Raw genomic sequence first — 18,466 nt, forward strand, 5'->3', positions numbered from 1 at the left:
CCAGATTGGAGATAGAATTATTGGAGTCCAATTATAAAAATCTTTCCAGAATGTATAAATTGTTGCTAGAATGGAATACAAAGGATGAACAGGTAAAATCGGTAATGATTGACTGGGCTAAGGATTTAGGGCACAATATTATGTTAGATGACTGGGAGAAATTATGGAAATTAAGTTGGAATTTTACAGCATGTACTACGTTAAAAGAAAACTTGATGAAAATGATGTATAGATGGTACTTAACTCCAGTTAAGTTAGCAAAGATGTATCATATTACTGATAATAAGTGCTGGAAATGTAAAGAAAAAGAAGGAACTTTTTCCATATGTGGTGGGCATGCCCCAAACTAAAGGCTTTCTGGGGGGAAAATTATAATGAAATGAAAAGGGTGTTTAAATACACTTTTTTGAAAAAAAAAACTGGAGGCCTTTCTTTTGGGGATTGTGAGTGACGAGATTCCCAATAAGGACAAGAATTTCTTTTTGTATGCCACAACAGCAGCTAGAATTTTAGTTGCAAAGGACTGGAAGACTCAAGAAATACCAACAATACATGATTGGCAGATGAAGATGATTGACTTTATGGAACTTGCCGAGCTGACAGCGAGACTGTAAGACTGGAAGGAAGAAGCTGTGCAGGAAGAGTGGAACAAGTTAAAATTTTATTTAAAGAAATATTGTAATATATGAATTTTGAAATTCTAAGGAAGTATTAGGGGTTCCTGGGAAAATTGGGGAGTAAAGAAAATAATGAGATATAGAGTATAATGATATATGAAAATAAGTTAAGGATAGTAAGCATATAGGATAAAGTTACTAGAGGTAAAATTTAAAGGTTTAAGTAACTGAAATAGAGAGTAAAAAGGAAGATGAAATGGTGTGTAAAAGAAAGATTTATATGGGAAACCAGGAGGGAGTGGTTGGAGGAAGTCCAACAAAGATGTGAGAAAGAAATTGAGATAAATCTTAGATTAGTGTAGTGTTCTTTTTTTTGTATTGTATTATTGTTGTGATGTGTTGTTTTCTTGTTGTTATGTATGTCTAGTTTTAAAAAATCAATATATTAAAAAAATGAAAGATTACTGTCTCCCCACCCCTTTTTTACTATTTCCTCCCCTCACTCTCCACACTTCTCTTTCCACCTCAACCCTGTATTGCCGATAACAATAATGTCTCAAAGTGAATGTATGTACTTTTGTTACTCATGAAAAAAAATTGTAATAAAAACATATGGTGGAGGTGGAGAAAACCAAGGAACAACAATTCTAGGTAAGGAGGGTCTCCCCTCCCAAATCTGATGCGTAACCCATCTGTCTTCCTGAGCAGACTCTGTCAGGACACCTGACGCCACGCCACAGTCTAGCTTGAAAGGAGATACACCCTACACTTTGAGACACCTCACACTTTTGAGATTCCTAGAACGAGAGCAGGGCAATATCGCCACCTGGACTGGTTGCAGATCAGACTAAAAGCTCACATTCCATAAGAATAGCTGCATGGCATCCTTAAGACATGCAATCAGTTAGTCAGCAGATATGGCTAGTCTATAAAAGGAAAATTCAACTCACAACAGAAGGAAGAAATCTCAGGATGGTGCATTTCATCTGCAATGATTTAACCAATTTAGGTTTGGAAGCACCGTCTTGGGCATCTGTAAAGAGTCAGTTCTAAAAGAAGATTTCATCATTGCCTTTATACCTTGTATGGGCAAGGAGACTCTCAAAACACAGCACCGTAAACTTGTCAGAGCTAATTAGATCAGAAAGGGAAACCAAGGCAGCTGTCCAGGTTTATTGCACAAAAAAGCCTTCGCTAGCACTGTACTGTTTGCAGTCTTCACTTCCGATACATTTCTGCCTCGACAATGATGCCCGTGATTAATAAAGGCAGGTGGCAGCACGAAGCAGGGAAGACAACAGGTTTTAACACGGTAGTTTCTCCAAATGCATCAAAGCAACACCATAGATCTTGTGCACTGTAAGATATGCCAAGATGGACTGAATCAATCACCCCCACCTGTTGAGCTGCCTAATGCCAAGGATAGAGTACCAAAACAAAACCCTCTGGGGAAACAGTATTTCAAAGTGCCCTGACTCCCTTCAGCAAGTAAACAAAACAATTCCCTTACTCACTGTATAAGACAAAGGTCTCTCACCAGCAGCAGTGGGTTGCTGCTGACCATTCACAAGCAGAGCATGGAAGAGAGAAAGTTACAACATTTGAGGTCTTTTAGTTTATGGCTTTAGAAAACATGTGCTGTATTCCTAGACCCCTGAGCAAAGATAATCAGCTGGCCCCGTGAAATACATTGCAAACAGCTGAGGCTGCTATCGAAGCCCCACTCACCTGGGAGCAAGCCCCATTAAATTCAATGGGACACACTTCTGAGTAGACACGGTTAGCACTGTGCTGTAAAGCATCGTAGAAAGTTTGCTTCAACCACCACTGCAATTTTGCAAGCATTTAAACAAAAAGATAGTGTTGGCCATTTAACTTAACACTAATGTTTGTTTTCCCTCTGCCAAGTAGACAACATTACGATTAGAGGGCGGGGAAAGGATCCAGTATTTTTTTCTTGGTTAACACAACAGTTCAAAACAGAAGGCTGTGTTTATCATGTTTAATGTTTTTTCTCTCCTCTGACCTCTAAAAGGCTTTAAGTAAATTTTGTGGTAACGCAAAGAACATGAGCAGCTAGGGAGTCTCAGACAGTTATAGTGTCTGAATACAGCCTTTGTGGTATTGGCAACATAGCTGTGATTAAGGATTGGCTAGCGGCTTGGGCTTATAAACTTTTATTTTCCTTCCAAGAGACCTGCAACATGGTGATAAATGTAAATAACTCTCACGCAATGGTTGGACTTACTTTATGCTTATAAACCGTAATGTTTACGTATGGTTTTATACTGGTGTGTGGGTGTATGCAGTTTTTCTCTCCACAAATGCTATAGACATTTTGTGGTTGAAGGAGCTGGGTGTGTCAGAGGGGAAAGGGGGATCAACAAGGATCTAACCCAACCAAAACATAACATAACATAACATAACGAAACAAAGGAGGGTCCCCGCCCCACAATGTCTTCTAAAATGTATGAAAAGATTGGGGCAGTCTGGAATTTGTTCCAGGGGGACATGAAAGTGGAGATAGGTGAGGAATCTGGTTTGTTGCTAAGCAACCATTAATACACATTCCAACTGCTTCAGGAAGTAATTTGGAAGAAGAAGAAGAAGAAGAAGAGGAGGAGGAGTTTGGATTTGATATCCTGCTTTTCACTACCTGAAGGAGTCTCAAAGCGGCTAACATTCTCCTTTCCCTTCCTCTCCCACAACAAACACTCTGTGAGGTGAGTGGGGCTGAGAGACTTCAGAGAAGTGTGACTAGGCCAAGGTCACCCAGCAGCTGCATGTGGAGGAGTGGAGACACGAACCCGGTTCTCCAGATTATGAGTCTACCACTCTTAACCACTACACCACACTGGCAACATTTTGAATAATCCAGAAAGGACTTTCCACCCAGGTCATGCCACGCTCCCAGCTTGGTAGCACCACTTTGTCTTGTGTAAGCAGTTTGAAACCAACAGGCCAAGTTAATCCTGAGGGGGACATAGCAAGTCTGTTAGGGAGGAATTCAAAGCACCTCTAATGCTGAAGTCCCCTCAACATTGTACTAGTTGCACTAGCTGAATAGCCTGTGCAAAAGAAGGAGCTGGAAGCCAGCATCATTCTTGTGGCTTGCTGTGCATCAGATTGCTATGTCCCGTTGCACACCTAGCTTCCGTCAGTGCAACTGTTGCTCCGGATTTAATTTTGCACAACCATGATTCTCACTCTTACATTAACGCAACAGCCCTTGCACTGGAAGTCAAAAGAGCACTGACTCTGGGACTATGGGTACAAATTCTAGACTTACGAGTATGGCAAAGTTAGACGTGGGTAGGAGAGTCACATAAAGCAAGGGCTCTGTTTTTGCATCAAGAGAGGAACAGAGCACTGCCTCTCCATTCTCCCACCTTAAAGCAATCCCTCACATCCCCCACCATTTCAGGCTTCAGACTGGTCCAGTTCTGAAATTGCAGCAAGGACAGTGCCTGAATTTGTGGGGGCATGAGAAGATAACATGGGAGATGGTTAGAGTCCCCATCGCCAGCACGTCTCATTTGGCGTTAAAAGAAGCCAACCCCACACCAAACACGCCTTGATTTATTTGTCAACCAGGCAGGCTATGGCCAGATCCAGCACCTGGAATCCATGTACAGCTGCTGGAGCCACAACATTCTGGCAGAGAGCATAGGTGATGCCTGCCCCTCAGCTAACCTTTAAAAAGTAACATCTACACAACTTCATGCACATAACACAGCACTTTCCACAAGACGTACCGGGAAGCCCTTGCAATATCTCAAAGGTCCTTAGCCAGATATTTATAGTGAGGAAGCCTAAAAGCATATTGGGGGAGTGTGGCGTCAATGGAAAACGGTCACAACAGTATCCAATCATCCACAGGTTTGCAAAGAAACGATAAACAAAAAACATACTGAAACTGTTTGCAGATCCTATAGGCTTGGGAAAGTGCTACAGTACATTCAGCATGTGGTCTGGTTTCCAAATGGCAGGCGTAACGCAAAATGACAGCTAAAAATGTTCTTTTCCCCACTTCTGAGGCTGATGCGTTGGAAAATAATGGCAGAGCCTTGAAACAAAATCAGAATGAAAGCTGAGGCTTGAGGTTACATTTGGCATAATTTTATTGCCTGAAATATTGGTGAGGTTTGATTTTATTTAACAAATGTGAAATGCCTAGTGCTTGTCAGTTTATTCCAGTACCTTTGCATGAGAGAGAGAGAGAGAGAGAGAGAGAGAGAGAGAGAGAGAGAGAGAGAGAGTAGGGTGTGGAAACCAAGCAGGTAAAACATTACCTGTAGAATTTTCCTTATATCTTTCCAAGTAACAGGGCTAAATACCTTTTTCTTTCAATGAAAGCTGAAAATTCACAGAATATCCCTAGGCCATCACTCCACATGTCATGCTGAGCTATGACCCTACACCAGTGTCTATTTACAGAGGATGGTTCTTTCAAGGCAATTATATGCAACACAAGAAAGCACATGAATACCACTGCTAATGATTCCAAGTGCAATTATGTATATAGTGTCTAAATATATCATCTGGTCATCCAAGCAACTCAGACCCAAGACATGTTTTTGTTTTTGAGGTTGTGGAGGAAATCTCAAAAATGTCACACACACACACACACACACACACACACACACAAAATATATATTGAGAACTGTTTCTCAGGAGCAGCTATTTTCAAATGCCTCCAAACACTGGTGGAGTTGCTCCAGTGGAAATGACACAATACTAAGACCCCCCCCCCAAAAACCCAGTAGAACCAAGTGAACTGATATTAATATGGCTATAAACAAGTATAAAGATGAGTGTTTTCAGGGGCAATGCCAATAATTACAAAGTGGGAAGAAGGGAATCGAAGTGGCAACAGCCACAAAGGGCATGTAGCTACCAACGGCAAGTAGAACTGCCCAAATAGAGGTGTCACGCGTAGCAGGTGTCCTGAACGCACTGAAGAAATTGGAAATGAAGCAGACGATGGTGGCAATGGTTGGAAGCAGAAAAGGGGGCCTAGCATTCCTGGACGCAAGACACCATGACAGCTAGATAAGCAGCAAGGTTCAAGAAGTGGAATTAAGGGACAACCTGGCAGCAGGAAACAAGGCACGTACACTGTGATCCTAAACATGTTAATAAGGAAAGAGGGCCTGCTAATTTCAACAAAACATATATCCACATTAAAGGAGAGCACCACAAGAATGTGGTCTGAGTATAGCGAAGAAGCAACAATAAAGATTTGGAATGAAATATTGTAATACCATGGGATAACACACACACACACACACACACACACACACACACACAGTGGTACCTCAGGTTAAGTACTTAATTCGTTCTGGAGGTCCGTTCTTAACCTGAAACTGTTCTTAACCTGAAGCACCACTTTAGCTAATGGGGCCTCCCGCTGCCGCTGCGCCGCAAGAGCATGATTTCTGTTCTTATCCTGAAGCAAAGTTCTTAACCTGAAGCGTTATTTCTGGGTTAGCGGAGTATGTAACCTGAAGCATATGTAACCCGAGGTACCACTGTATATGGTGTCTATTTTGAGCCAATCCAAAAGTGCCACTGTAACTCCTATTCACCATTTGCCATTCACCGTGACCATTTTGGAGCCTCGCACTGTACACACTCTGAAAGAAGATTTTTGCCACTCCACCCTTAGCAGCCACTAACCTGAGATTTCTATCAGACCATTAAGTTTCCCCTCCCTGCTCCTTGTCAGACGTGTGGGATGAGCCACTTGTGACATCTTAAAGGAAGTTATTTTAAAGCAGGCTGTTAGAATAAGGCAAGGTGGCTCTTTAAGAATTCAATTAACTTTCAGCTTGTTTTGCAATAAATCGTCCAAGAGCACGTCCTGCCACTCTTCATTCCAGGGATAGTGTCCGGAGACTGCCCAGATGTTTCAGCCTCCGGTTCTCCTCCGTGGAAAGTTTCCGCCTGCAGGCTGCTGCATTTAGACATTCTGTTCTCCTGACTCTACTTAATCTAGAGTGCTGTCAGAGCTGTCACATGAACAGTGAATCATGGGCCCTTATTGAAAACCCTCAAGAGGAGCTCAGGGCAGACAGCTGCACAAACCCGCACCCAAATGCAGTCTCTTCTCGCCGAGGGTTTTACAACTCAACCTCTGGATAATCCCAGAGCTTGACTGACAGGGACTGTTTGTTCAATAACAGAAATTTGTTAAAAACAAATTGGCTGTCTTTCAAACAGACACCCTTTCCTGGGTTCCCTAACCTCACCTTCTTCTCTCTCTTTTTGCTTCCCTTTCTTTCCCCCTCTTCCATGCATAGCAAGATCCATTTTCTTTGCTCTAAACAAACTGGAATTATAAAAGAATGCTGCTGTGCTGCTCGCCTTAATAGATTTGCACATTTTCCCTCCTCCCTTCCTTTCTTCTTTAGCATTTCCCAGGATAACATATAATCCTTTGCACCTGCAAAAGCTCCACAGACTGCAGACTGCCAAGAATCGACCACGTGTCCTTGCTTCCATGACCAGAGATCCTGTGTTTAAAGAGATAGGAGAGGGGAAAGTTATTAAAAGTTAGTATATCTGCCCTGTCTTCCTCTTCCTCGTTAACTATAGGGCGGGTGGAAACAGGAGTTTTAAAGAGCTGTTTGTGGCATTTTCAATTATGTAATAAGTCACATACACATACACACACTGAAGGACCTTATGTGCTAAAAAAAAAAAAAAGTAGATGGTCTGGGAAAGATAAATGGAACGGCAAGAGAGAAGGCATGTTTGCAGAGAGTTAAGTACATATTCATTTCAGCCTGGAGCAATGCAATTTTACAGATACAGCCTGAATCTTTCTTCCTCTTGGGAAGATAAAGCAATGCAAAAAGAACACTGGAAAAATATCAGGAGTGAGTTCCAATCCATATGTACACGCCAAACAAAAACCATTTCCAAATGACTTCCCTTTGTGTTACTTCAAACCCAGATACGTTTTCCTAAAGCTGCTGAGAGAGGTAGCAGCAGCAGCAGCAGCATTTTGTCACCCACTGCTAAATTGCCCAGTCTTGAAACCAAGGTGAACAACACAGGTACCACCAACAAGAGTGGCCTTATTGACTATGACCTAGGTCACTAACACTCCCATTTTACAGATGTAGAAGTATGACCGAGGCAACCCTTTGAGCTACGTTTTCAACCCAGTTTAGCGGAGCAGAGGCGTACATATTTTTGAGCAGTGGATCTATACTCTACCCCTAACCCCCCCCCCAATTTTAGACAGAAACTTCTAATGTGATTGCCAGCTATGCAGAGTATCAATAGGCTGTGCCTTGTAACAATTGTCAAACAACTTCCCTCTGCTCCCACCCCCCCACCCCCCGGATGGCTGTGCATAGAAATGATTGTCTGGCCCTTGTGGCAATCATGAAGAACAACGGTTGTTTTTTAAATTGTTTTAAAGGGAAAGGGTGCAAAATATTTAATCAAGTACTGTGTTAGTTGGAAAAGCAAAGGCATGCTGAAGTACAGTTTGCTCCACAGCTGGGGGGGACGGGACAAAAACACTCATGGATGGAAGCATGCCTGTATCTGGAGTTGGGCTCCAAGTTCCCTGTGCTAAACTGTAAGCACTAGTCTACCCATGACAAAGGTGTACGGCAACTAGGGGTACTTACAGTAAGTCTAAAGCAAGATCCATTAATAATGGACTACTCTACCATACAGCCAAACTCGGAGCAGTCCAGGGGACCAAGGCCAAAGGAGATTTCAAGTTGGCCAAGAGGAAATGATAAAATCCACTCGCAGCAAGGCCAACTTAATTGTGGTGTGGTCTTCCCCAGGGAAGCAGGGAAAACCCTGTTTTCTGGATCATTTAAAAATAGACCATAGCAGGCAGCACTTGAGAACATACCACAGGAAATAATCCTACACAGGAAGAGACTGGACGTGGATGACCTAATAAGTTCCATCCTATCCCTCCTTTTCATAGGGAGGCCCAAAATGAAATGTGCGAAAGAGAGGAAATGAATGCATCAAGTAACGGGAAGGAGAAGATTATTATACAATAATAGCTGCATCCCATCCGGCTCAGTCTACGAAAACCCAAAGTAAAATATTTCAATTGCAACCCATTTTTGAGATTATCTCTCTCTCTAAAAAAGAAAAGGTTCCTGCTTATGTTCAATGCTACGTGTTTTATTGCTTAGATCGGGATGATTTGCACGATTTTCTTCAATACGGTGTATATTATTATTTTGCTTGTTTTTACCATGTTGCTGCGTTTTCCCGTAAGCTGAGGATATAAGCACAGCCTGCTGGATCATGTCATTCACCCAACTATTCCAACACTCAAGGGGAAACCCACAAGCAGGACCTGAGCACAACAGCATTGCCCCTACTCGCACCTCCCACCAACTGGCATTCAGAGGCATACAGTGGCACCTTGGTTCTCAAGCTTAATCCATTCCCGAAGTCCGTTCCAAAACCAAAGCGTTCCAAAACCAAGGCGCGCTTTTCCATAGAAAGTAATGCAAAACGGATTAATCCGTTCCAGACTTTTAAAAACAACCCCTAAAACAGCAATTTAACATGATTTTTACTATAAAATGAGACTACTGATCCATAAAATGAAAGCAATAAACCATGTACTGCAGTCACACAATCAATCAATTAATCAGTAGCTGAACTGGGTTCCACACAGTCACAAAAACAAAACAAAAAGAGCCGCAAAAACAAAAACGCAAAATCAATAGCAAAAACAGACAGACGTCAGCGTAACACTCAAAACGGAAGTGTAGCACTAAAAATGGAAGTGTGGCACTCAAATTGGAAGCGTAACACTCAAAACGGAGCACGTCCGGCTTCCGAAAAAAGTTCACAAACTGGAACACTTACTTCCGGGTTTGCAGTGTTTGGGTTCCAAGTTGTTTGAGTACCAAAGCGTTCGAGAACCAAGGTGCCACTCACTGTACTTTCTCCAATAGTGGAGGTAGAACACAGATGCTTTGCTTGGGGAGAAATGCAGAAGGAAAATATCTATTTGTTTCCACTTTACACTATTTTCAGCTTCTGGAAGTTACAAAAAAATAATGCATGTTAAAGCACGGCTTTCACATATAATCCTATTCTGCAAGTAGAAAGGGGAGGTCCCTGTGAGATGTGGTCCCATCTTTATCATCACATGCACACGATGATATATGGAAGTCTCATTTTCTAACTCTGCTAGTGGGAATAAGCATGCTGCAGTTCTGAAAACTAAAGCCATTAATGAAGTAATTCCTGCTGGATAAGAGAACTCTCACCTACTGCAATTCTTACTGCTAGTGGTTTCTGATAGGATGGCATTCCTAAGAATCTCTGGCCACATACGTATCTTGGCCCAAATGTGGCCCAAGACATTTCGGTGACTGAAAATCCAGGCAGCACCCTTCCCGATGATTAAAACATAATAATGAACTGTATAATAAAAGACAATTAGAACACAGTAAGAGAGTCTGTAGGATCAGGCCAGACTAGATTTCTCTAGCTCAGCATCCTTATTTCATACAGTGGTCAACCAGATGCCAATTCTCTGCCCTTTCACAGTATCCCAAACTCTGTGGCTGCTTCACTCTACCCAACAATATGACGAGCACACCCCTGCTAATAAGAGATGTTGCTTTGTCTTAAATACATTCCTGACAAAAGTTAATATAACTGTTTAGGGAAGTTTTTAATTTGTGACTTTGTATTGTATTTTGGTATTTGTTGGAGGCCGCCCAGAGTGGCTGGGGAGACCCAGCCAGATGGGCGGGGTATAAATAATAAATTATTATTATTTATTATTAAATTATTATAACTAGCAGAATGCCAACAGTGAAAACAGCTAATGTCTACTATATTGAACTTGTGATATAAAAATATGTGTCATAGCACTGAGAGATTTGGGTTCAAGACCCCAATCAGGCAGTTCCAATCTCCGTTCTTGGGCAATTCCAATCTCTCAGCCTCAGCACCACATCAATAATAGGAAAGATGCAGAGTCCAACAAGATAGACATGCAAGTAAAATGTATAATCTGATCAACTGTAGAGCAATAATGGCCTTCTATATGAGGACCTACGCGGTTGCGCAACAGTACAATTACTTTGGCATCCTAAGTAAACCCAGGGAACACAAAAGCATTTAGAGGATAAGGGAATTGGCAATGCATCTCATTACGGAAGTTTCCTTTCTTTGGGTCCAATTAACTCTGAAATTGTAACTGCACTGACAAGGTATCAGTGTGAGTACACAAGGCTTTGGTCATCTTGTTTCTCTCTAATGATTCCCTGTCTGATTGCTCCAGGCATGCGCTATTAAAGACAGCAGGAAATAATTAGCCGTGTTTTTCTTTCAGGGCAATACCCATTCCCACCAGCATTCCCAAGTACTGGAAAGCAAAGATGACAAGCGCTGCACTTTTTAAAACAGGCTGTGATGCCAAGCCTGTGTCATGTGCATTCTATTAGACCCAAGACTGAATAGAAGACTTTGTTTTCCACTTCAAAGGACCCATCCCAATCTTGCACTCTTCCCTTATGAATAACAAATTGGAAATAAATCTTCTGGCTGAAACACATGGAAACTCATACAATCTGGGCCCTCCTTGGCTTCCTAGGTCACTTGTAAGCTAAGTTGTGTTTGCTTGTTGTTGTTGTTGTTGTTGTTGTTGTTGTTGTTGTTGTTGTTGTTTAAAAGAAATACCAAAGTGAGACCTGCACATAACTTCATCTTCATCATTCAGCCCAGACACCGAGGTCCACTTCCGAGGGTCTTCTGGCAAGACCTCACTGTGAGAAATGAAGTTACAGGGAACCAGGCAGAGGGCCTTCTCAGCAGTGGCACCCTCCCTGTGCAATGCATCAGGGAGATAAAGAATTACACAACTTTTAGAAAACATCTGAAACAACGGGGGGGGGGGAGTTTGACTTCACCCCAAGGGGAACTGCTCCATTGTCTCCCAAGACAGATGGCTGCCAACAACAAATGAAATGAGTTTACTTGAACACAATGGAGGCCTAGATTGCTATGTTAGCCATCTTAGATAGCAACTACAGCAACCTAGGTTCTTTTGGGTGGCCTGTTCTTCAAATACTAACTCTCCTCTCACCATAGCATTGTTTACATACACCATGGGTAGGCAAACTAAGGCCCGGGGACTGGATCCGGCCCAATCACCTTCTAAATCTGGCCCAAGGATGGTCCGGGAATCAGCATGTTTTTACTTGAGTAGAATGTGTCCTTTTATTTAAAATGCATCTCTGGGTTATTTGTGGGGCCTGCCTGGTGTTTTTACATGAGTAGAATGTGTGCTTTTATTTAAAATGCATCTCTGGGTTATTTGTGGGGCATAGGAATTCGTTCATTTTTTTCTTCAAAATACAGTCTGGCCCCCCACAAGTCTGAGGGACAGTGGACCGGCCCCCTGCTGAAAAAGTTTGCTGACCCCTGACATACACTTTGCCACCCACATCATGGCAGAACGCTCGACAGCAGAATTCCCAATAGAGAGGTGGCAGTGAGCTGTGTTTACTGGCACTGAGTAGCCCCGCCCAGATATCAAATTCTGCACATGCTCAAAGGCCCTCTCTTCCCTATTTATGAACCTATCAAAGGGTTGCGCCGGGCTTTCAATTTCAGCTAGCACTGGGTGATCTACCAGGGATTGTTTAAGTTAGTAGGTTAGCCCTGCTAATGCAAAAGGCTGGGCTGGGTTCCCCCACGAGATCTCCTCCAAGCGTCTGCCTACCATCCTGAATACTGAGAAGCTATTACATTCACCTCCCTGCCCCCTTTCGCAGTGTGGAAACTGTTTTCTTTTGGATACTTTTGCAAAGAGAAAAACAATACTCTCCACGAAGAATTCCTGCTCAGGAGGAGGAAAGAACTAATCTGCCTGCCTTGCAGTCCTATCCAAACTAGTGTTCTAAGGAAAGAAGCACTCCAGGGAGAGCAACAGGCTTTGGAGCCTAGAATGAATTCAGTACATATTTGGAACGAGGCATGCACAAACTTTCTAGAAATCGGATCACTTCCCATTCTGAAAACAGGGCTCAAACCACCAAATAAACTTCATGTGCACCCACCCTCTGGGAGCCTGTTTTCAATGTGCTGCCTGTTTCCAAACCCTTGAGCATTTTCAAAGGGTGTTTTAACTCAGCCAGCAAAGCCAATTCCTTTCCTTTCACTGTTCCAAGCGCACATCAGCTTACAGATGGTGCGCAAGAATGTCTTTGACAGTATTCTAAAGCCACTGTGAATAACAGTTATTGTGACACTAATAAAGTGAGGTTTGTTTGCTGAGCAGCTGTGGCTATATTGTTCTTTTTCTTGGGGTGGGGTGGGGGGTGTAAGGCAACCATTAGGCAAATGGAATGCGCACTCCCCATTGGCTTGAAGTGACGTCACCTGCCTCGAAAGGCTGCACTAGAAATCTGGTTTCCGTGAAGGAGCACCTCAGCAAATGGCAGACACGTTAGTGTAACCGAACGATTAGTGCTTAATCCCCCAAAGAAGCAGAGTCGTTACACCAAGAAGGAGAAGGGAATGGTAGAACGCTTACTGCACAGCTTGCAAGGAAATGGGTTTAAGGCCCTGTCTGGGTTTCATCTACCCTGGGCTTAAATGCCACCAGGAACAGTAAGAAGAGAAATGAAAAGCTACCTTGGGGGGAGGGGGAGGGGGAGCTGTGAAAAGGGAAATTGGGGGGGGGGAGAGAGAGAGAAGGAAAGAATGTGGGACAAACTTCACTTGCCCACCCAGTAAAAACTATTTTAAGGCTTTTTAAAATGGATAGGTACATATATAGCCAATAACATATTTCGCTTTTTAAAAAAGGTGTGTGTGTGTGTGTGTGTATTGAGCATGCTAAGATTTGAAAAAACAATTAATAAATTAAAACTAATAACAGAATAAAAATACTAATTGATGTGATACTGTTTTAGAGGAATTTGCTTGTGACACAGGAGCATCTGAGAATTGTTTTGCTTAGACTCTCAACATTACTCTCTCCTCTAAACTTTAGAATACCTAATTAGGTTAGGACAGCAAAACACGCCGAATCCATTTCTAAGCACTAGACTGCATACGCTCAGACCACTGAGGGGGAAGAAGAAAGCAAAAAAGAAGCTCCAAGCTGCAGCTGAACATATTTGGGCTGCATATCAAGAACTGCTGTACATCCTAATCAAATGCATGTTTATTCCAAAGTACATGTCACTGAATTCAATGCTGCAAGTCGAACGGAATCCGTTCCGGAAGTCCGTTCAACTTCCAAAACGTTCGGAAACCAAATCGCAGCTTCCGATTGGCTGCAGGAAGCCAGGTTGGCACCATTTGGGAGCCACAATGTCCGAGTAAAGGCGTTCAGGATCCAAGGTACGACTATAATGGTGCAGAGATGGAACTGCCTACCTGAAAATGTTTGTGGTCCACTTTTACATTCTGTTAAGTTACAGCACCTATCTGTCCTATATCTAAAATGGTTCCTATAAATGGTTCATATTAATATCTACTCCTTGCCCAATTGTTGACCATGATATCTAGAAATTTCTTTTTTTTTAAAAAAAGTAAAGTGTCTGAAACACCTGAAAATTCATCCTCCCAAGCAGCAGTAATTTTGCAGCTCAGAAGCCTACTCTACAGATCTTCTTGCCCAAATGGACTATAGTAACAGCCAGGGCTTTAGTGTTAACACCTGCAAGCTAAAATAATACATAAGTGAAATATTAAGCCTCTTCATGGGTCCATGCAGCCATTATAATCAACATCTCGCAAAAGATTGATTATTTTATTATTCATTTTACAGATTTATAAACTGTCTTGCAAAATAAAAAGGTTATCCCAAGCCATCCTATCAAAGATGATAATAAACATTAGTTAAGACATTTATCAGCATTGAAAAATGGACAATAAAGTACAATTTAAAAAAACAGTAAAAGCGCAATGGAATCATTTCAATTTATCACCCAATTTAAGCATAAGATCTAAACAGAGCACGGAGAACAATATAGTAAAAACCCAACCTTTACTCTAAATTAAAAGCATAGACATAAAATAGAAATCGGACCAATTGCTTGACCCATAAATTTAATGAATTAAAACATAGGTATATGGTTAAACGGGAAAGGGTTTTACAAATGGGGTGCCCAGAAATATGCTGTTTCTTATTTGGCTTCTGGCTCAGATTTTCGCTACAAACAACAGAAAAACTTGTACTAAAATAGAGCTACAGCGGCATTGGTCTCCAGGGAGAAGCAAAATGATGGAGTGGGGAATAATAATGGGAAGTGCTGGTTTTGCAAGAAAAGAAAAGGGTTTTCATGAAAGAAAGGCTGCCCCACACAGAATACATTGCAGTAGCCTAACATATCCAGAGAGGGCTGCACCAAGTATATCAGCTTACGGTGATGAAATGCACACCTAGCTACTGTAATCTCTTGAATTTCTATGAATTTGGTCTTCCACCAGTGTACTTCATGCCCTATATTTATAATACATTTCACCTCCAGAGCATCTTGAATGTATCCTAAAGCAGCCTTGTATTCTGAGAATCACTGCATCACACTCCTGTTTTTAAATGTGGTTTGTTTGTTTTTCGGAAAGCACACGGTGGCTCTTTCCCTCCTCCCCTTAATGCTGTCATCTCCATTGTCCAGAACAAAATTATACCCTATTTAGCAATTCCTGTTCTACAGAACACAACTTAAGAGAAAGCTGCCACGACACTATGGTATCACAGCAGATTCCAAATAAGGCAAGTGAAGTTATCCTAAAGGTTGAGACGATTTCCAGGTGCCAGCACGACGAAGACACGTTTGCCAAAAAGCACCTCATAAACAAGCCAATTGGTTTCATAAGACCTAATACATTTGCTAGTAATAGATTCAGCAGTTCCCAAGTAGGTGCACATCACTCTAAATTGGAAATATTGAGGTTCTGAAGCTAAGGCCTGGTCTGGTGAGCTACCACAGACTGTGGGTGCTTAAGCCACTGGAGCCCTTGTGAAGCCCACAAGGAAATGAGGATGTGAAACATCAACCACACTGTTACAGCTGTACCTTGGAAGTCGAACGGAATCCGTTCCGGAAGTCCGTTCGACTTCCAAAACATTCAGAAACCAAAGCGCAGCTTCTGATTGGCCTCCTGCTGCAGCCAATCAGAAGCCATGGAAGCCCCGTTGGACGTTCGGGTTCCAAAGAACGTTCGCAAACCGGAACACTAACTTAAGGGTTTGCAGCATTCGGGAGCCAAAACATCCAAGTACCAAGGCATTCGGGATCCAAGGTAGGCTTCTTTAAAAAGGGGGGGGGCTTGCCCTGGGGCAGTAATGAAGGCCTTAATGGGCACCATGGCATGGCAGATGTGGGCACTGGACTGGGACCACTGCACTAGATTACTATGAGAATTGTATGTGGCATTTTCTTATAATCTATCCATACTGAATATTCAATCAAGAATAAAGCAAGCATGATTGGAAACACTATTCTCTTTGAATTATGTGAAGCTACAGTTTTGGGCTTCTTCCAGCAGGGTAACTTCGAACGGAAAATATATTTCACGTTTCTTTTCATGTCCCTTGAGCAAAAGCCTGATAGTGGATGAAATTTACTAGCATCTGACAGCAGTTTGGTGGTTTATGTAAAATTATTTTGTGGTCTCAGTCAAGTTCCAAGTGGGCCAGTGGCTTCAACTCCAAAACCACCAGTACAATTTAAGTTAACTATGCCTCAGAAGATAGCGCAATGCCTCATTTAAAAGAGAGACTGGCTTATAAAACCACCCTAAACAAAAACAAAAAATCTCCCCGGGACCACATAATTGATGACGTGCATTACTACAGGCTGGGCGGGCAGGATTTGCAACCAATTCCTTTCCTTTTGGTTAAAACCCAAATGATATAATACATTAAGCCCAGAATAAACAGCACTGATAATTTAGTTTACACTTAAGACCGTGGGCAGGAGTTACATCCAGGAAGGAGGGGAGGAATAAGGGCTGAAGGAATATGAGTAGAGAAATATTGGCAATTTAATTTAGCTTCAAACGTTCTAGGTTGTTTCAAGCAACGACAGGGTGCACATTCTGAAGTTGCCACAAAGAATTTGGCTGAAATCCTATACAGCCTGCAGCTAACCTGCTACCTTCCAGGTGTTGCTGAACTCCCAAGTTCCATCAGTGCTAGTCAGCTTCCCCCTATGGTCAGAGATAATGGAAGTTTTCCCTCAGAGCTGCCGCTGCCATTATCTTTTCTGTCCAGCAACATCTCATCCGGAAGGCCAAACAGGCTTAACTGGGAGTACGTCCCACTGAACTCAATGAGAAATGAATTTCTGAGTAGGCAGCACAGGATGGTGGCGCTAGTTTCTTTTATTTCACCCAAACTTCACAAGAAACTATGAGGAACGGTAGTGCAGTATGGTGTCAGTAATGCAGTTTTGTCATGGGTACAGCAGCCCAGTGTGTTAGAACAGTGACACTTGGAGAGAAAATAAAGTGGCATGCGATCAGACTGTGTCCATCCACCAAACCTCACAAGCAGGCTTTCAGTTTTTCCCTGAGATATCTAGCCAAAATTTACGTGCAGCATACTCATAAGTTACATTCACCACCTTCCCCTTGTTCCTGTACTCGTTTTTCAGGGTTAGTCTTTCATGGTCTTAATCACCATTCGGCCACTGATTTTTCCCCAACTGAATTTTGCATTGCATTTATTTTAGCTTTTTTTAAAAAAAAGAATGGCAACATTCACATTTATATTTTTCACTTTCAAAAATGTTTGCATGAGAGACTTACCTTTAAGGACTCCCACAGAGGAAACTGTACAAGGGAGAAAGGAATCTGGAAATGGAGAGAGAAAAGGGGGGGACACCTGTCACACAAGCAAAAATTATGCTGGCATGTTAGTCGGCTTTCTAAATTGGGAAGTTACTGTTCACTTGTTGAACTGCAGCTTATTGAATTTATAAATCCTGGAGGATTAAATTATGCACATGCCTTGTTAGGATGGCTGGTTTTGCTACAGAACCTTTGACTTTGTTTAGCACATTCCCTGCCGAGAGGTTAACCTATTGTTGTATTTGGTTTCTGTTGGAAGCCGCCCAGAGTGGCTGGGGAAATCCAGCCAGATGGGCGGGGTACAAATAATAAATATTATTATTATTATTAACGAGGGTGGGCTCTAAGAGTACTAACTGGCACCATCTTAGTATAGTGAGTTTGAAAGTTTGACTCAACATCTGGGAAAGCCATACAGAGGATGGTTTAGAAGGTATGCACAGAAATCTAGCTCGCCAAAGAACTGCCAGCTCAGCTTTAGAGCTCCGCAGTCACAAAGGCTTAGGTTAAACCGAAGACTTAAAGACACTTTATAAGGAAAACTATATTTCTGATATCTGGCTGTTCTCACCTCAATACTGACCACTGGGAATGGAGTCAGTACCGAAAGTTATTAATAACTTGGGAACCAAAGTTGTCAGCACTTGAAAATGCAACTCTGGAGGTTAGCCATCTAACGTTTCTATCACTCAGCCACGGCTAGGCACCCAAATACTTGTTGGCCCCTCTTTTCAACCTCTGGTTTCAATGGTTGAGGTGAAAAATTTGCATTCAAGGGCTTGACTGACAGTGGTAGAAGCCTTGGGAAGGTTCCAATGACTACCACCACATTATGACTTTCTATAGCCTCTTTAGGATAGGCACTCAGTTCTGCGAGTGGATACAACAAATGCTTGGTTGCTCATCATTCCTTGCAGCTTGGCAACCCATGGCCCAACAGACAGTCTCCAAAAAGAACTCCCTCTGTGCACGAGCAAAGGGCAGCTAAATGCGCATGAAATCTATTCATAAAACCCAACACC

At 42.3% G+C, this 18,466-nt stretch overlaps 1 protein-coding gene across 2 annotated transcripts in view; it reads right to left on the minus strand.

The window, feature by feature from the left end:
- Positions 1-18,466, minus strand: part of SLC25A26 (solute carrier family 25 member 26) — a 122,698-nt gene that overhangs the window by 17,109 nt on the left and 87,123 nt on the right. The window contains exons 6-7 of one of the 2 annotated variants that reach the window (XM_033141262.1): positions 17,403-17,447; positions 7,063-7,132 (exon numbers count right to left, since the gene is read on the minus strand). In XM_033141262.1, the coding sequence (XP_032997153.1) occupies positions 7,063-7,132; positions 17,403-17,447 (115 nt within the window). The remainder of the gene's footprint in view (positions 1-7,062; positions 7,133-17,402; positions 17,448-18,466) is intronic. The other variant, XM_033141263.1, reaches the window with a different exon arrangement.

This window comes from Lacerta agilis, chromosome 2 (assembly GCF_009819535.1).
Source record: "Lacerta agilis isolate rLacAgi1 chromosome 2, rLacAgi1.pri, whole genome shotgun sequence".
Lineage (NCBI taxonomy): Eukaryota > Metazoa > Chordata > Lepidosauria > Squamata > Lacertidae > Lacerta > Lacerta agilis.